The sequence below is a fragment of the Urocitellus parryii genome, chromosome 7 (assembly GCF_045843805.1).
Source record: "Urocitellus parryii isolate mUroPar1 chromosome 7, mUroPar1.hap1, whole genome shotgun sequence".
In the NCBI taxonomy this organism is placed as follows: domain Eukaryota; kingdom Metazoa; phylum Chordata; class Mammalia; order Rodentia; family Sciuridae; genus Urocitellus; species Urocitellus parryii.
Window position 1 is genome coordinate 142,167,921 of NC_135537.1, and position 17,883 is coordinate 142,185,803.

The 17,883-nt window shown below is 52.9% G+C and overlaps 1 protein-coding gene across 3 annotated transcripts; it reads right to left on the reverse strand.

The window, feature by feature from the left end:
- Positions 1-319: 319 nt before the first annotated feature.
- Lgals9 (galectin 9) lies at positions 320-16,148 on the reverse strand. 3 transcript variants are annotated; one of them, XM_026388848.2, is made up of 11 exons: positions 16,067-16,148; positions 10,772-10,863; positions 8,296-8,497; positions 7,365-7,475; positions 6,158-6,244; positions 4,553-4,588; positions 3,963-4,013; positions 3,296-3,337; positions 2,728-2,816; positions 2,406-2,568; positions 320-903 (listed from the first exon to the last, which is right to left on the reverse strand). In XM_026388848.2, exons 1-11 carry the CDS (start codon positions 16,103-16,105, stop codon positions 757-759), a joined length of 1,059 nt encoding a protein of 352 aa, XP_026244633.1. In that variant the 5' UTR covers positions 16,106-16,148; the 3' UTR covers positions 320-756. The 3 variants fall into 3 exon arrangements, with proteins under 3 accessions (XP_026244633.1, XP_026244634.1, XP_026244636.1); XM_026388849.2 differs by lacking the exon at positions 6,158-6,244; XM_026388851.2 differs by lacking the exons at positions 2,406-2,568; positions 6,158-6,244.
- Between the last annotated feature and the right edge of the window lie 1,735 nt (positions 16,149-17,883).

Consider the following 17,883-nt stretch of genomic DNA (forward strand, 5'->3'; position numbering starts at 1 on the left):
GGGGGGGGGGGGGGCTCCCACAGGCTCTGTCCCAGCCCTTCTTCCATCTCAGAAGCATGGAGCTGTTTTCCAGGTTCACCCAGCTGCTGAGGTCCAGAGACCCCTGTGGAAGAATTCCATGTCCTCCTGCTTTCCCCAGCTCTCTCCTGGGGTTTGCCAGGGACTCACTGTGAGTAGGTGTGGACGTCAGGATCCCCCTTCCCAAAGGGATCCCACGCTGTCTCTCCCACTCCCTGGGCAGGGACCTCCAGTTCCAGAGACTCCCAAGTGTCTCCAGACACATTTAATAAACCACGGTCTTCCCCACGTGTTGCCAGCAACCATTTTTATTCCTTCATTTTCCTTATTTTCCCCTGGGAAAGAGAGTTGGTGGAAGTCCAGGGACATGGAATCAGGGTAGTTTCCTGGAGGGGTGGGGGGCTGAGCTGGGTGCCAGGTGAGAAGGAAAGAGTAAGGGTCAGAGAAGGGGGGTGGGGCCGAGGAGGTCCCCTCACTGCAGGGAGTGCATAGCTCTGGCTGGGGACTGGAGTTGACCTGGGACAGGAATGTGCCACATTCAACACAGGCCTGCACTGGGTGCTTGGGAGGCTCCGGAGACTCCGTGTCTGCTGAGGGGGGTGAACACAGCTTCACCAGTTCTGAACACCCTCTGCTTGCATGGTAGCATCCGGGAGGCTGGGGCTGAGACAGGGGAGTGGAGATGATGAGGAAACTCAGCACCACATCCCAGCCCTGTCCTCAGGCCAGGGAGGCCACCTATGTCTGCACGTGGGTCAGCTGGACATCACCAGCCACTTCCAGGCTATTGATGGCCGGCAGGTTCTTCATGCGGTGGAGGTATTCAAACAGGTGTTGACCGTCCACAGCCACCCTGAGGCAGTGACCTTCACACATGATCCATACCTGGACAGAGAGGCCCTGTCACTTCCATTTGGAAAATCAGCAGCCCTAAATGCAGGGCTTGAATCTCCTTCTTTCCCTCCCTCCTGCCTTGGCCAGTAACAAGCCCCACCCCTGCATTCTGGCTACACGGAAATATCTGCTCCTCAATAAATACCCATGCGCTCTCCTTCCCTGGTACTTTAGCATATGCCCTTCCTGAGCATGGAATGTTGTTCCCACCCTGCACACCCAAGCCTTCCCTGACCCACTCCCTGTCTAGCCACCTGCCTCCCTAGTCTACTCTCCATTTGGGATGAGATGCTATCTTGGGCTATCTGTGTCCTCAGGGCTCGGGGCCTGGACTCCTGCAGCAGCCTCCTAACATTCTTTACAGCCGGAGGCCTCTCCTCGAGGCAGGCAGGGAACAAACCTCAAAACCTCATTACCCATGGCGATGGCGAGCACAGCCCCCTTGCTCTGCGCTGGGCCCTGCCCTCAGCATGCACAGATCCCGTCATTCCATTCTTACAGTCCTCTGATCTCTAGTATTATTACTCCATGTTATAGATGAGGAAACTGAGACGCAGAGCATTGTGTCACTTCCGCAAGGTCTCAGAGCTCACTAATCAAGGTTATTGTTCCTGGACTTGAAACACTCCAATGGCTTCTCATTGTATTAAAATCCAAGCCCCTTTCATGGCCCACAAAGGCCCACACCAGTCATTTTCAACCCTGATTGCAGATGTATCACCTAGGGAGTGTCTTAAAAATACAGAGGCCCAGGCTGATCGCCTCACTGGCCTGGGGTGGGGGCCCTGGCCTTGATTTGTCTTTCTAAGCTCTCTGAGTGAATCCACTGCAGAGTCAAGGTGGAGAAGGCCCACTCTGGGTGGTCAGGCCTCCAGCTAATCCGAAGCCCTTGCCCTTGAGGCTCCAGATGGACCCCATTTGCCTCTGCACAAGACACAGGCAGCTCCCCACCATTCCCGCCCCGGCTCCCTCCAGCCCATGTTCAGTCTCCCTTTCTGCAAGGACCTGTCCCTTCTCTGCAGTGACGGGTTCATGACGGTTCCTTCTTCCTCCCCGATCTACACTGTGAACTCTGTGGGGGCAGGACCCTGCCTGACAGCTTGGTGGCTGCATCCACAGCAAGTGGGCTACTTCCTACAAGGTGGCCCCCATAAAGTGGTCAGCAAGTGATGGCAGAGTGAAGATGGGAGCAAATGAACCATGCCTCATTCTTGGGTTCCGTTTGACACAGATTGGCCGTGTGACCTGTGTCCTGCGAGTTTGTTTTGCCCATATGTGAAAAGCGGACACTGACACCTGCTATGTGTGTGTGTGTGGGGGCAGTGATCATGGAAATAATAATAACCTGTTAACATTCGCTCTTCCTTGGGGTGCAGTCCTCATCCCTCAGGATTCAGCAACATGCTGTTCCAGGTACCCCCAGACTCCTCCACCTCTTCTCCTCTTGCCCCCTGTGAGCCCCTCCCTCTGAGCTCCAGGCCACAGCAACTTACCGAGAAGCTCATGCCTCGAGTGAAGGGCATTTTTCGGGGCAGGCTTCGCTCCTCATACCCCCAGGAGCTGTTGATCTGGGTGTTGCGGACCACAGCATTCTCATCAAAACGGGGGTTCAAGTGGAAGGCGACGTCACTCCCGGAGCGCAGGTTAATGTGGAACCTGGGGTGGGGGGGCAACTCACATGGACCCTCTCTGTCCACTGAACTCTGGGACCCAGCCCTTCCCCCACAATCGCCAACCTGTCTGGAGCCAGGGAGATGGCCAGAGTGACCGTGGGGGTCTCTCTCTATTCTGATAGCCCTGGAGGCCCTGTCTTACCTCTTAGCACTTGGCAGGACAGTGCCTGACACCATGATGGACTTGGACGGGTACAGCCCCCCTGGGATGCTGGTGAAGAAAGGCATCGGCTGTTGGGAGGGTGGGGACAAGTCAGCCAGCAGCAGCCAGAGAGCCATACCTGCCCCTGAGAATCCTGTACCAACTTCCACCGATGTGTCCCATCAGCCAAGTCTGGAACTGTGCCTGTGAGCAGGACGTCTTCCAGAAGGAGCCCTAGGACATCTGTACCTGGCTCAGTCAAGTCAAAGGAAAACTTTCCGGCATTCCCCAAGGCAGTGGGCTTAAAATGTCACAGAAGGAACTTTGGCCAACACCAAAGGGTTCTCGGGGTGGAAAAAGGAAAGTCCTAATTTGCTCACTGGAAGAGACCACTTCAGAGTTGAGGGCTCCTTTGGACAGTCTTCTGATTTATGCGGATGCTTTTAAAATCAGCTTGACAATGGACTGCCTTGAATTATGCCAGTCAGAGGACCATCCCCAGTGGCCCTGCCCTCCCTCCCTGCCCCACACAAATGAAATCTCCTGCCTTCTCTGAGAACCTACTCACATAGGTTGGGTTGGGGAACACCGTAGGTGGCATTGCAGGATTCTGTTGAAGAGAGACCAGAAAATTCAATGTGGAAACACATGTGCAAACACACACACACACACTCTAGAGTACGCTCCAGTGGGAGACTGAGTTGTGAGGGCTCAGCCCTTGGATTCTGCCACATGCCTTCCATCAGCCCTCCTGAAACTTCCTGGTGTGTTCCTGGACCCATCATGGACACCTCTCTCTCAGCACCTCCACAGAAGCCCCACTCAATCCAGGCCCCCACCTGATTTGCAATGGCAGGAGGAGGACAAAGATCAAGACTGTGACCAGTAGTGACATTGCAGGGACTTGTCCTCGGGATCCAAGTCTAGGAACCTCACATCCAGGATTTGGGGGCACTATCCTTCCCTCTCTTGGTAGCAGAAGGAACCATTTCTCTGCTGGCCCCTAGCAGACCTGCTTATTTGAAGATTGTTCCAGAATCTCCACTGTCCCAAGGAGAGTTTTAGCTGGACATCTTCTGACGGGGGGGGGGGGGGGCTCAGCCCCATCTGTCCCCATCCTCCTGGATAAACCACTTTAGGACTAGCTAAACTAGTGCTGGGACTCTAGGGAATTCTGTTAGTGCTCAAGAGGGAAGCCACGGGGCTAGGAGCTGAAAAGGAACTTTTAGACTTACAGGGAACATCTGTCCTGGGGTGCTGTGCACCGTGTGGATAACAGTTTGAGTCTGGAAGAAAGAAACCAAGTCTCAACCAGCTCCCAGCTCCCACTAGCGTGAATGCTACCACCTGCCACCAGTGGAAACACACACACACACACACACACACACACACACACACACACACTATGAAGAGAGTTAACCTTGAGCTGTAACCAAGGTTCAGAGAGGCTGGATAGAGTTGTTTCTAAGCTCACGGGAATGTGGGGGACCAAAGGTTAGAGCTCCAGAGAAGAGACACGTCTGCCCCAGCCCCACTTTCCTCTCTGGGAATTTCCGTCTGCACAGCTGTACTTTGCAAGCAAGAGAGGGGAATGTGGGCCTCTGCAGACAAGTGGCCATTCAGGTGGTTCCCTGTTGCATGGGGCCAACCAGCCACACCCCCAGGTCCCTCCACCACACACCAGAGGCCAGGCAGGTGGTCCATGGGGCTGGCCTTAGCTGCCCACTTTCTTATGAGAGACATCAATGCCTGGCCATGCCTCCTCCCTTTAACCCACAGGAAGAAACAAAATGAAGAGGACCAGAAGAGAGAGAGGCTGACTTACCACGGGAGCCGGGTTGGGAGGCCAAAAGCCTGGAGGCTGAGAAGACAAGAAAACTCAAAATGATGGCTGGTTCAGGTGGAGGAGGCATGGCTACCTACCTCCAGGTGGGCTTCTTGTGGTCAGAAATGACTTCCCTGACACTCACCTCCCTCCTCCTCCCTTCCTAAGCCTGAGGCATCAGATTCTCACCCCCAAGTGCACAAGTCTCAGGGCTGGGGAGGAGGATGTGCCCTTGGCTGCCCCAGATGGGTCCCATACAGGCCATATTGCTTCCCTGAATCCCCAGAGGCAACCGCCCGATGCCCTATTCCACCCATCAGGTGAAAACCAGCGTTCACCGGAGGCCCCATTGTGAGCTGAGCACTGGGCTTCTCATTTTCCAGTAAAGGAGACATCTTTAGCTTCTACTTCACTGGAGGGGCCTGGAGGCTCAGAAAGGCAAAGCAGCTTGCCCAGGCTGGCCCAGGAAGCAAGTGAGAAAATCCAAAATGGCACCCAATCTGTCTGACTGGATCCACCATCCCCTATATCCTCCCCAGGCCAGGGCCAAATCTGGAGGGCTCTGCAAAAGGTTTCCAGGAGCTGGACCAGTCCTGGGATTGGTGTGATGGGAGGCAATTAATGTGACGTCCATGTCATCATGGGCCATGCGGAGCCTGGGTAGTCAGAGCGCTCTCCCCACCCCCACTGCCCTGGTAGCCAGGGGAAGGGCTGCCTTCCTGTCCCTGATCCTGCCCCTCCCAGAAGGCCACTCTGGCCCTGGCTTGCTTCCTCCTCTACTTGGCTGTGGGAACCAGAGCCCGTATTCATTTCTTGGGTCCCTGCTTTGTGCCAGACTCTGTGCAAGGTGACGGTGTCCAAATAATGGTGCCACTGTGCCAGTGCTCCAGGGGCTTGTGGGCACAGGGAGGGGGGCAGCAGAGTGACAGGGACAGACACATAAGCATGGTTATAATAGGACATGGTGACTGCATGGCACAGATATGGACAAAGTTCATGGGGACACAGAGGGGAGCATCTGGCAGCCTTCCTGACTGGAAAAACTCTCTGGAGGAGTGACATCTAAGCAGAGCATCACTGTGCGGTGAGAGGCTTGCCGGGGGTGAGATGGGCACATGGTGGCTTCAGCTCTGGGGACAGCATGAGCAAAAGCATGGTGGCCTGAGAGGCCTCGAGGGAACACAGAGGCTGCATGCTCTTTATGAGTGGGCCGGGCTGGAAGGCAGGAAGGTTGGCGGAGGCGAATCTGGGGACATTCTGTTGTGCTCCTCTGGGGATCTGGGGCTTCCTTCAGAAGGGCGAGGCTTAGACCAGGAGGGGTGTGCTCATGGGAAGGGATTGCACAGTGGGGTGTGAGGAGCTGGACCACGGCTGTCACAGTGAGGAGTCACCGTGGTCTGGGTCATGGCAGAGGCTTTGGAGAGGGAGAGACAAGAGTATCAAGAAGGGGCTAGGGACCCAGGACACTGCCCAGGTCCCCAGCTCTGGGCGCCTGGTGGAAGCAGACGGGGAATCCCCTAGCGGCTATGACAGGCTGGAGCGGCCTGTGGGCCCTCTGTCCTTCCTGCTGTCTGCTCAGCCTCCCGGCCTCCATCTTTAACTCACTTTTGGTTTGCGCCCCCTGTTTTTCGATGGGAAACAGGCAGGCTGGGAGAAGTGCATGGTGGAAAAAGCCGGCTGGACTGGAGACCTCTGTTAAAACAAAAGGCACCACCGGTTGACTCGGAGCATCCATGGAGCCAAGGAAGAGAAGAAAGAGGTCGGGTAGGAGCAGCGGCCAGGCAGACACAGGACCCAGAGGCCAGCTCAGGACCAGGTGGCTCCAGGGCGAGGAAGGGGCTGCTGGGTGAGTCATGGCAGGTGGGCACTCTCCCTCCCTCTCCTTCTCTCTGTCTTTCCCCTGCCGGGGAGGGAGGGGACGTGAAGGATGAAGCTCTGAGGGAAAGGAGCTCGTGGTTATTGAGGACCTACTGTGGGTCCAGAACACCCCAACCTTCCCCTTTTTCGCATGATGTCTCCTCAGCTTTTAGATATTTTAAAACAGGGAGGGTCAAACCGACGACAAAGTGAGCCGGGGAGTCGGACCCTGACTTACACAGCGTCACCGAACCACACAACCCAGTGGCAATGACTATGTCCATTCTACAGATGAGGAACCACCAACCCAGTGGCCGTAACTATGTCCTTTCAAGGCGGGGAGAAGTGACGTTGGTCCCCCCACAGATGGAGAGAATGGCAACAGCTGGGGATTTGAACAGTATTCTGCCTGGTTCCCAAACTTGGGCTCTTTCTGGAATCACCTGGTCTGCGAACCAAGGTGGAAACAGAGAGCGACAGTCAGAGGAGAGGTCGAGGGGTCTGGGAGACCAAGGCAGGAGCTTCAGACAGAGACAGCAACACAAGGATGGCAGAGTGACAGAGGAGGAGGGGAAGACAACCACCAAGATTGGTTAGTACCAGTGTGATTCTGCAACCTGTACAATCAGAAAAATGAGAAATTATACCCCAACTGATTCAAAGGTATGAATTGCCAAGATCATTGTAATGTCATGTGTAGCTAATAAAAAATAAAATAAAATTAAATTAAATTAAAAAATAAAATAAAATAAAAAATAAATAAAATAAAATAAATCTCTTTTCTTAATAAGTAAAAAAAAAAAAAAAAAAAAAGATTGGTTAGTTCCCAACCTATGTGTCCCCAAAGCCACCTGGAGAGGAGATTGGCTGGTAACTTTGGGCCACGGAGTCTAGACACAGCCAGCCTGGGCCCCTGGCCCCAGCCCTGGGACAGGGGCCTAGGGTTCAGTCTCACCTGGAAGCTGATGTAGGACAGCTGCAAAGTGCCGGTGACAGAGATGGTGTCCACGCGATGGAAGGGCACGCGGTGTGCATACTGCACAAAGAAGTTCTTGTTCACCATCACCTGGCAAAGGAGACCGCGTTCCAGGAGAGGAGTCCCGGGCCAGGGCGGGAGCACACCCGAGCTCCTGGAGCCCCGCTTCTGGAATCAAAGGCCTGAGCCTGGTTTTCACAACCAGCCCACTTCAGAGGGGGCATGGGGGACCCTCAGGACAGCACCAGTGACAGGAACATGCGAGTCAAATGCCTCCAACCCCAAGCTCCCATTGGCTTTTTGTTCCTATAGTTTTCTGTTTATTACTGTATCTTCATTTTTCTGGTGACACTTCACCTGGGGCAGCATCTAGGTATGCATAAAAATGCTCATGGAGAGCGGGGGGAGGTGATCTAGGGTCACACACTAAGCAGGGAACCCCATGCCACACAGCACAGAAGAGGACAGTCTCACCCCACCTGGGTCCCCAAGCCCAGAGACACTGCTCTGGCTGCAAAGGTCATTTGCAGGGACTTATAAAGCCAGGTGGCTACTGGAACCTGGATAAAGTCTAGAACAAGGTCCCCCCCACACACAAAAAAAGAGATGTTTCCAGAAGTGGAGGAACGGCTACAGCAGGGGAATGGGATCATCTTGATCTTAAAGACGTAAGAGCTCAAAAAACACCACGGTGATGCATCTAGTCCCTATTTGCACAGTAAAAGAAGCAACAGGGGCACCTGCAGGGGCAGGTGACTGCACGCATGGAGACTAGCTAGCCACAGGTGGCGATCTAGAAAGCCACAGTCCCATGGTCTGGGTAGTGGTGTCACTCTGGCCTGATCTCAATCAATGTATTTAAAGACTGTTCACCCAGCCCAGAGGGACAGGGAGAGGGCTTCCCGCTCACCTTGAACTCTGAGCTCTCCACCTGGAAGCAGAGCTCAAAGGGCTTCCCCTTCTGGAAGGGCATTTGCATCTTTCTCTCCTCAGGCCCCCAGCGTCCATTCTGCTTCGTGTTGCAAACCACATACCCTCCCTCTTCAAACCGAGGGTTGAAGTGGAGAGCAATGTTTTCGTCGCTGAAGCCAGTCTGCAAGTTCACAGCAAACCTAGGCAGAGGGAAACCAAAGAGTCTTCTGTTGCATGGTTACTGCCAACATCAGAATGGAAGAGCCTGGCACCACGGGCTTCTTTGCACAGAGCCTGCGCAGTTTACATGAATTTGTTGGCATCTTTTTCTGTTGATATTATTCATCTAATTTGGACCTAATATTTTTTCATGCAATTATTGTATGTTGCCCTTCCAGCGTGATTTTCTAAAAACATGTAAATAGGAAAATAGTTAGCTACAAGAAGCCCGGGTCTTGGAAACTAATTACAAATGGATGTCAAAGATGGTAACCATGAAGCATGTGACTTAGTGCCAAGTGAACGCTCGCAGGGCTCAGTGTTGGAAGCCAGCCCCCACCTGCCCAACTGGGAAAGAAATTCTGAACAAATTTGAAGATCCTTTGAAATCGGTGGCCCTATACCTACAAAGACAAAGTTGAAAAGGGAAAGTGTGGGATAAATACCAGCTCACCAGCATAAAAATGTCACCGTGCGGAGTTTTGTGAAGCCTGGTGCTCACTGCATGTTGGTGTGTGTTGGAGTGGACGTGGTGACCCTGAAGTCAAGTGAGGTTGGACTCAGACCCCTGACACTGCCCTCAGGTTGCCACACTCAGGACGAGATCCTGAGGGAGGTCATGTTCAGGAGGCCCCCAGTGCCAGTTCATCCCTCTCTTTGGGGAGGAAGCCCCTCACCCTGGACACTTTCCCCTGGGACATGAGCCATTTCAAATCAAAGAACCTTCCAGGGCAGTTGGCTCCCAAAATGGTGGCTCGATAGATGTCTTCTCTGCTTTTCTCTGTTGTATCTAGACCCTGAAACCAAGTTCAAGTCTCAAGTTCAAGATGGGGCATCTCCCTGCAGTCCAGCCTTCCCTGAGCTCTGTATGAACGCGGCTTCTGCCTGCTTCATTGGCCACTCGGTTCTCCCACACAGACTTCAGGCCAGGGGCCTGGCTTTCCCTCCTCTCTGTCCCTCACAGGGCCCAGCACTGCACCATGCCCCAGAGGCAGCCTTCTAACTTCCTGTAGAGCCCACTCAATTTCTGTTGGAAAAGGGCATGTTCTAGAACATTCTGGCACCTTCTGATGTACTCCTTCAAGCCAGGTTGCTCTGTGAACTCTATGACAGCAGGGCCCAGAACCCAGCCGGGATCCCTGTTGGCCCCGACTCTAGCAGTGCTAAGAAGAAGGAAGAACCCAAGTTACAAAATTAAAGCCATTTCTCTTTGGATGGAGAATGCGGATTTTGAAATATCTCTGGATGTATTTCTCCCTTGGCAGCCCTCCAGCTTCATTCCTGTGTTTTGAAAATTCCTGCTCTAGGGAAGGGCGAGAGCAACATTTCCCAAGGGAGAGTCACCAGAACTGGAGGGACAATGTCTTGTAGACAGGGTGGTGCAGTAGGAATTCCTTCTGGTGCGGGAGGGGGTCAGGCTGATGTGTGTGTGGGGGGGTGGGTGGGAATTCAGGGTAGGTCCTGGATTGCCCTATTGGAGGGCTTCGAGTAAATCTCCTGCAGGATTTCCCAGGGCTCCTAGACAAGTTCCATGTCCACGGTGGCCATGTCCACCCTAGTTATGGGGGATGGCAGTCGTGGAGGAAGTGAATCAAATTCAGATTGCCAATCCAAGGCATCAGAGGGTGTGAAGAGGATCCACAAGGTCCTAGTGCCCCATGTAAGGTGATGACAGGGCCTCTGGGATTGAGACAGACAGCTGAGCCCCGAGGGGGCTTGCCCAGGCACTGTGGACAGTGGCAGACAGCAGCTGTGTAGATCCCAACCAAACCTGTAAAACCACACACCTCAGTGCCACCCGGACAGTGTTGCTCAGCAGAGGTCAGCCAAGGCTGCACGGGGGTCAGAGACCCCCCTCCAGCCTGAGAGGACATGGGAGCTCTTCCCTGTTTGCAGACAGCCCCCGCTTCACTGAGGAGGGTGGGAAACAGCACTGATCAGCACCTTGGCTGGCTTAGTATTTTCCAGAAAATGCTTTGAAAACCAAAGAGACAAAATGACTTTTGAATAGGTCCACACATCTGCCAAAGAAGGGCTCCAAAGTAGACAGAGCCAGCAGGGGACCGAGGGAGTTCTGTTTTTGCAACTCTGGGCCCCTTTCCTCCTTGCTGAGTTCTCTGGGGACAGGGAGCCCTGCAGTCGATACCCGTGCTCAGTGGCACTGGGAAGCATGGGCAGGGCCCAGCCCGTCACGCTCAGCACCCTGTGGCTGCTAAGGGAAGAGGCTGGAGACAAGAGCAGCACCATCTGTATACCTGTTTTCAAAGGAGTGAAGAACGGTCCCCTGGATAGTGATCTGGAGTCCCTCCTGGAGACCTCCAAGGATTGTCCCAGAAAAGGGGACCATCTGCAGGGAGAAGACACGGGATGTCAGTTGGTGGGCACTCGCCTGGGTGTGAGAGCACAGTGCTAGGGCCTGGGCATGTGGCTGTGAATGGGACAGGTGGGGTCCCAGCCTCACAGATCTTAGGGTCCTGTGCAGAAGCAGATGCGACTCGGTTGGTTGCAGACATTCTGAGCCCTAAAAAGAGGAGACCACCTGAGTCTGAGGGGACATGATGGGCAGCCGACCTTGGCAGTCTGAGAGGAAGGACTACCCAGGAATCCGCCAGGAGGAGGGCCTTCCAGATGCAGAAGCGGCCGAGGGAAGCTTACTGAGCTCTCTTTGGCACAGTGTCCTCCTCAGTGACGTAGAGATAACCCCTGCCCTTGCTAAGGCAGCTTGGTGGATGACTGTGGAGAACATGGTGCGTAGTAGGTGCCTCTCTGCTACCCTCCTCCTCTCCCTGCCTTGCTCTCTCTGAGCACAACCCCCACCCTGGTGACTTCCCAACTTTCCAAGCACACTTCTGGATGCCTGTTGTCCACCCGCATTAGTGCACAGTTCTGTGTCCTGGGTGGTTTTCCTTCTCTCTTCTCTACACCTCCTTTAGGTCAATTTCCTGAAAGAATTCAGTGTTTCCCAGAGCAGGGGCAGTGATGTGCATGAGCCAGATGGCCAGGTAGGACCAGTAGGGAGCAGTGGAGACTGAGGCATGGGGACTTCACACCCTCACCAGCTCTAACCCATGAATTCCACCCAGGCTCAGTGTTAACAGTTCCCAAATTAAAGAGTAACCCAGAAAGTTAGATTTATTATTATCTTTTGAGTAAACATTTTCATTTCTGGGGAAAAAAATATTCTCCAAAAAGGGTGCATCCGATCCTATATGGTGGAGATACAGGATGAAGTATTCGCAATGCAATGCTGTAGCTGAATTGGCTCCAGAGGAGTCCAAGGGTGGAAAGGGAAGTGGGCCAAGGTTGGGAGGAGGTGAGGCAGGGCCAAAGTCCATCAGCCCTGGGGCTGGGCAAGGGCGGGGTTCTCTGTGACCTGTTTTCTCTGGGGATTTCAAAAGCACCACTGCCAAGACCAGCCCACGGCTACTTCTCGCCTGTGTCCTGAAGGCATATGACACTGTGGCACCTACAGAAGCCCATCCACACTCAGGGGCACCGCAGGGCCTGGACCTCAGGCAGAAGCTGCTGTCGGTAGACCTCTCAGGGAAGTGTCTCTTGTTGCCACTCAGGATGGGTCTGAACTCACATTAAATCCTTTAGTGACTTTGAGAAATTCACACTTCTCTTGGCCTCCGAGTTCACCCATGCCCATGTCCATGGTCTGGGGGAAGTAGAGTCACCCTGATAGAGTTATGGACCAGCGTGGCATAAACTGACTTGAAGGGCATTGAGTTCAGAGTATTGGAAACCCCTCCCCTGTTTGTTGAAGCCCAACATTCTCATCAGAGCCTTTTAAGCTATCAAAAGAGATAACGCTTTATTTTTTTTATTTTTATTTTTATTTTTTTAAGAGAGAGTGAGAGAGGAGAGAGAGAGAATTTTTTTAATATTTATTTTTTAGTTCTCGGCGGACACAACATCTTTTGTTGGTATGTGGTGCTGAGGATCGAACCTGGGCTGCACGCATGCCAGGCAGCGCACTACCGCTTGAGCCACCTCCCCAGTCCAGAGATAACGCTTTAAACACGCCAAAGCTGGGAAGCCTGCACCCTTCACAGAAGTTTATTCACACTGAGGCACAAGAACAGAAAGCTATCAGGTGTGGTGGTGCAAGCCTGTAATCCCAGTGGCCCAGGAGGCTGAGGTGGGAGGATCTCAAGTTGGAGGCCAGCCTCAGCAACTTAGGGAGATCCTGTGTCCAAAGAGAGCTCAGTGGTAGAGTATTTTCCTAGCATGTGAGGCCCTGGATTAAATTCCCAGTACTAGGAAGGAAAGAAAAGAAAAAAGAAAAAGGAACAGAAAGCAAGGTATGATGGCTCTGAAGTGCTCAGATCTTACAGAAACTCTGGAAGGAGGAAGAAGGGTACAGGTGATGGGGCAGGACAGAGAACCTTCATCTCTCAGGCAACAGTGTCTTTAAAAAAAAAAAAGTTTTCTGAGATTTCAAAATGTCTTAAATGATTGTCCCCAAATTCTGAAAAATAAGATTGTTCTGGGTGTCGCTAATTACAAGCAAAGTTCGTCATTTCCTCATTATAACAGCAAAGGATGGGAGACAGCCTAAAAATGCAAGGGGAAAAAGAGGTGAAATGAATGATACTGTTTCCAAATGAGGGATTCAATGTGTCCTTAGAGAGAAAAGGGAGGGAAGTCTCAACACGGATACACAATGACGCCACTTGTGTAAAAAGTGGGTGGGGGCACTGTGTGCATGTGTAGGCTTATTACAGATAAAGTATCTCTAAAACAATTCAGGAGGACCTGATAACGCTGGTGGACTGCAAGATATTGCGTACTGAGGAAGATATGGAGGGCAGAATGACCCCTTGCCTCCACCTTTGGAAAAGTCCAGAGTCCCTGGAACCCGTGATGATGTTACCTGAAGTGGCAAAAGGAACTCTGCAGGTGTGATTAAGTTAAGGATCTTAAGATGGGGAAAGTATTCTGGACAGAGTGTACTTAAGTTGCAGAGTCTGGCTTCAAACTTGAGATCCTCCTGCCTCAGCTTCCCAAATCACCGGGATTATGGCTTATTTAATGTAATTGAATTTTTATTTTTTTGTGGTGCTGGGGATTGAACCCAGAGCCTTGCACATGTTAAGCAAGCATTCTACCACTGAACCCTATGCCTCCGGCTCCAAAACTGCAGGCTTTACAGATGGAAGCAGGAGCCGTGAGCAAGCCACAGCATGCAAGCTGTCAGAAAACAGATGCTGTGAGGCCTCGCCAGGTGAGGCTCCTATGGAATTTGGGCCTGTATGTGAGGGAGAGCTCTGAGCAGGACCCACTTTTGATCCTGCTGAAGGGAGGATAGCATCTTGCACTGGGTTTATGGCCTCTGGCCTTGGCTCCTTCCCTAGCTCCCTGTGCCAGAAGTTGTGATATTGAGCAAGTCACTCTGTCTGTCTGGGCCCCAGTCCCTCCTCAGACTATAATACAGTGCTAATAATGTAGCCTGCCAGTGTTGGGGAGAGGGTGGCATGCGATGCCATGAGGAAAGCCACTGTCTCGGGCTCAGCCTTGGTCATACAGCTGTTTGCATCAGGACAAATCCCTCCACTGGCTCAGATCTTGCTCTGAGCTCCTGCTTGTACCTGGAGGCTGAGATTTTTCCCTCCTCTGTCTGGAGGTCCAGAAAGCAGGGCTGGGCCCAAGAGACCAAAGTATGGACAGCCTCCTGCCGCCGGCCGGCCCAGCGTCACCAGAGGGCACCCCATCCTGCAACCAGCGGTATGGCTACCACTACACTCAGCAAAAAGAGGCAGTATGTGACTTTCAGCCCAGGGCCCTGAGACCTCAGAAGCTCTCGGGTCCTGCTGGTAGCTGGCCTTTCAAGCCTGTGTTGTCCCCTTGTTAATGCCACTTTTAAGGATGAGGAAACCGAGGCACAGAAAGCTTCAGTAACTTGCCCAAAGCCGCACAGCTGGTCAATGTCAGAGCTGGGATTTGAACCCCAGAACTCATGCTTCCCCACACAAGCTGCTGATGATAAAGCACAGGACACCCTTATTGCCGGCCTCACAGCCGAGCCTGTCCTATCCATGGCTCTGGCTTCCTTCCTGGCCCTGGAGAAGGCTGCCTAGAAGCAGCAGGGCCTCACACTGGGAGCCTTTCCTAGCACCACAGTGGTCACTCGGCTCCTTCAGGAGTCAGCGTTTGGAGGAAATGTGGCTCAGACTACCAGAGGTAAGCGGCCACCACGTGAGTGGGGAGTGCACACATCCTCTTTCTTGTCTGGACGTGCACAGCCCAAGTCCTCTTTGAACTCTCCCTTGCCTGCAGGAGGATTTTCTTTCTCATTTGATAGAAAACCAGGAAGTTTAGCTTCTACATCCACAGAAAATCTCAAAATCAGAATCACAAAATGTCAGCACTTATGTCATTTCCAGTCTGATGGGGAATCAGCGAGAGGGTATGAGATGCTGTGGGGACCCGATGTGACCCCGCAGACCCCCCCCCAGAGGTGCTGTTTAGCCCCTCCATGCACGCCCCACCCCAGGAGCCCCACAGGGTGGCTGAGGGGTGATGGCAACTGCTGGGGAGTTCAGGCCAGGCCTCAGGCCTCTGCTGCGGCAGGGTCAAGTGTGAGGCCCAGGCCACCAGGCTACCCCTGGCACCTGTTCAACCCCCTCAACCCTGACACCCAGGACACAACGACCATAGGCGCTCCTGCTTCCCCAACATTGGTCTCCCCCTCCTCTGAGGGCAAACCAAGCGCTGCTTTCTCTGCCACTTTGCATCTGGAGACATTTAGCAAGTGCCTCAACCTCTTGGAGCCTCAGTTTTTCCACATGTGAAGTGGGGATAATCAGCCTTACAAGGATCCCCACGGACAGGGGAAAGGTGTGGGAGGCAGCCCCTTGTCGCCCACAAGGACAGTCCCCACTCTGCCTCACCTCCAGGGCTGCCCTCTGCAGACATCCTGGACATGCCCTTACCTTGTGACCTCTGACTCAGTCCTCAGAGCACAGACCCCTGGATGCCCCCTGACTCCTAATAACATGGAACACTCCTAAAGCACCTACAGTGTGCCAGGAAGTGCTCAAATATGCTCCCTCCCTCAGTGCTTACCCAGCCTTAGGATGGGGGCTGGGGGGTGCTTCCCACTTCACAGATGGAGAAACTGAGGCCCAGAGATCACTCAGCTAGTGAGCGACCCATCCGGACAGGCCCTCTCCAGAGTCAGTGCTTTAACTACTGCGTGTGAGGGTGGCTACTCTCCCAGAAGCCTGCTGGCATCCCCATTCCCCAAACCATCACCCTTCTAGAAGCTACTAGGCCTGTCTAGCTCAAGCACCTCAGATGGAGCAGGCACCCAGCAGGAGCTCAGAGTGTCTGTCTGTCAAATGCATGGACCACAGTGATTGTCACCCGCTGGTCCCAAGAGGCACAAACGAGACTGGCATGGAATAGGGGCTCTATTGGGAGGCCCCCACCTGGCATTTCTGCCCCTCCCCCCCACTGACCCACTCACCACCCCACTGTTTCCCAGGCTGTGGCAGCCAGCCCAGCTGGGGACAGCCCTGTGACAGTCCCCAGTCAGTACTCACCGGGCTGAGGTAGGGAGGCTGGACGCCACAGAAAGCCATTTCTCCACCACCTTGGTGGCCACTGCTGCCTTTCACGGAGGCTGGGCTGTCCTCTGCTCAGGCAGGACGTTACAAGGAAATAGAAACTAAAGCAATCTGGCAGTTCTTCAACAGGGCGGAGCCACAGGGAGCGGGTCTGCAGAAGGAAGGTAGGCGAGTGGGGGGAGTCTGGGGTGGTGTGACAGGGCTGGGGCCTTCTGACAACTGAGGAAGCACAGAGACACCCCCCACCCCTTCAAATCCTGATTCTTGGAATCATTCCAGAAAGACATCAGAGATATCACTCAGAGTAACAGGCACGAGTTTACTAGAAGGGAGAGGAAAGGGAGAAAGGGCACACTCTCAAGGGAGAGGTTGGGTCCTCTCAGAGAGGAGAGGGACAGCATGCCCCTCCTGCCGTTCAGTTTTCCTGGGGATCCTGGGGACGTTTTCAGAGAATCCCACCCAGGTCCATCTCTTGACTTTTTTTATTATTATTATTAGTTGTTCAAAACATTACAAAAGCTCTTGACATATCATATTTCATACATTTGACTCAAGTGGATTATGAACTCCCATTTTTACCCCGTATACAGATTGCAGAATCACATCGGTTACACATCCACGTTTTTACATACTGCCATACGAGTGTCTGTTGTGTTCTGCTGCCTTTCCTATCTTCTATTATCCCTCCTCCCCTTCCCTCCCCTCCCATCTTCTCTCTCTACCCCATCTACTGTAATTCATTTCTCTCTCTTGTTTTTTTCCCCTTTCCCCTCACTTCCTCTTATATGTAATTTTGTATAACAGACTTGACTGACAGCAGGATGACCTCAGACTCCTGAGTCCCCATGGTGCCTGACACCTGCAGGTCACTTTGGCCCCTGCTGACTGGTTCTCATTGGAACCTGTTTTTACAGATTTTGTGGTTAGGGGGAATCATCCTTATCTCCCTGAGTTCTGGGATCTGGTCTGTGTAAGGGTCACTAAAGTCTCTGCTTCGGGGAAACTGGTGCTCCTCATATCTGCATTCCGGGCCTGCTAGTCCTGCAGGCTGTTTGCTAAAGAATGTAAGGAGGCCTGTGGCTTATTTTCCAGCCAGGGCGGCAGGAAAATGGCTTTGGAAAAGAGAAAGCACGCGGGGGTAGCACAGTGGGCCCAGTTCAGAGAATTATTCCCTTAGTCTCCTGTCCCATGGCTCACACGTGGTCTGTCCCCATCATTCAGGACTTGGGGAGAAAAGGGGAGTTTCCAACCCTATGACCTCTCCCTCCTCTCTCCTCCAGGGCTCCAGCAGAGCCCAAGCCTATTTGGTTCATAGATTCCAAGTGACATGATGGAGAGTTTCTCCTTGACATTGTCCGGAAGCACGTGGCCATCTTCCCAAGCAAGATCTGTTGCAGTATCCAGGGCAGCACAGGGGTAGTGATGGGAAGGCCTGTTTCAACCCTCCACACACACAGACCAGCTGAGGCTCAGAGAGACTCAGGATAGGTCCAAAGACACACAGCTCACTTGAACTACTTGAGAATTCTTAGGCTATCCAAAAAGTATCTCTTTAAATTTGATTCCTTCTGTAAAAACATAATTATGCAGGAAGAAGAGTTTTGCAAGAAAAATACCATGATGGACATTTTTATTCTAGAATCCCAAGAGCTTCCAGTCTCCTCTATGAACTCATCTTTCTTCTTTTCTTCCTATCTTTTCTCTATTTTTTCCTGGGTTTTGGAATGAGGAGAGAAGTCAGTCCTGCGCACCATAGAACCTTCCAAGCGATCCCGAAGGGGGTGGACGCGGAC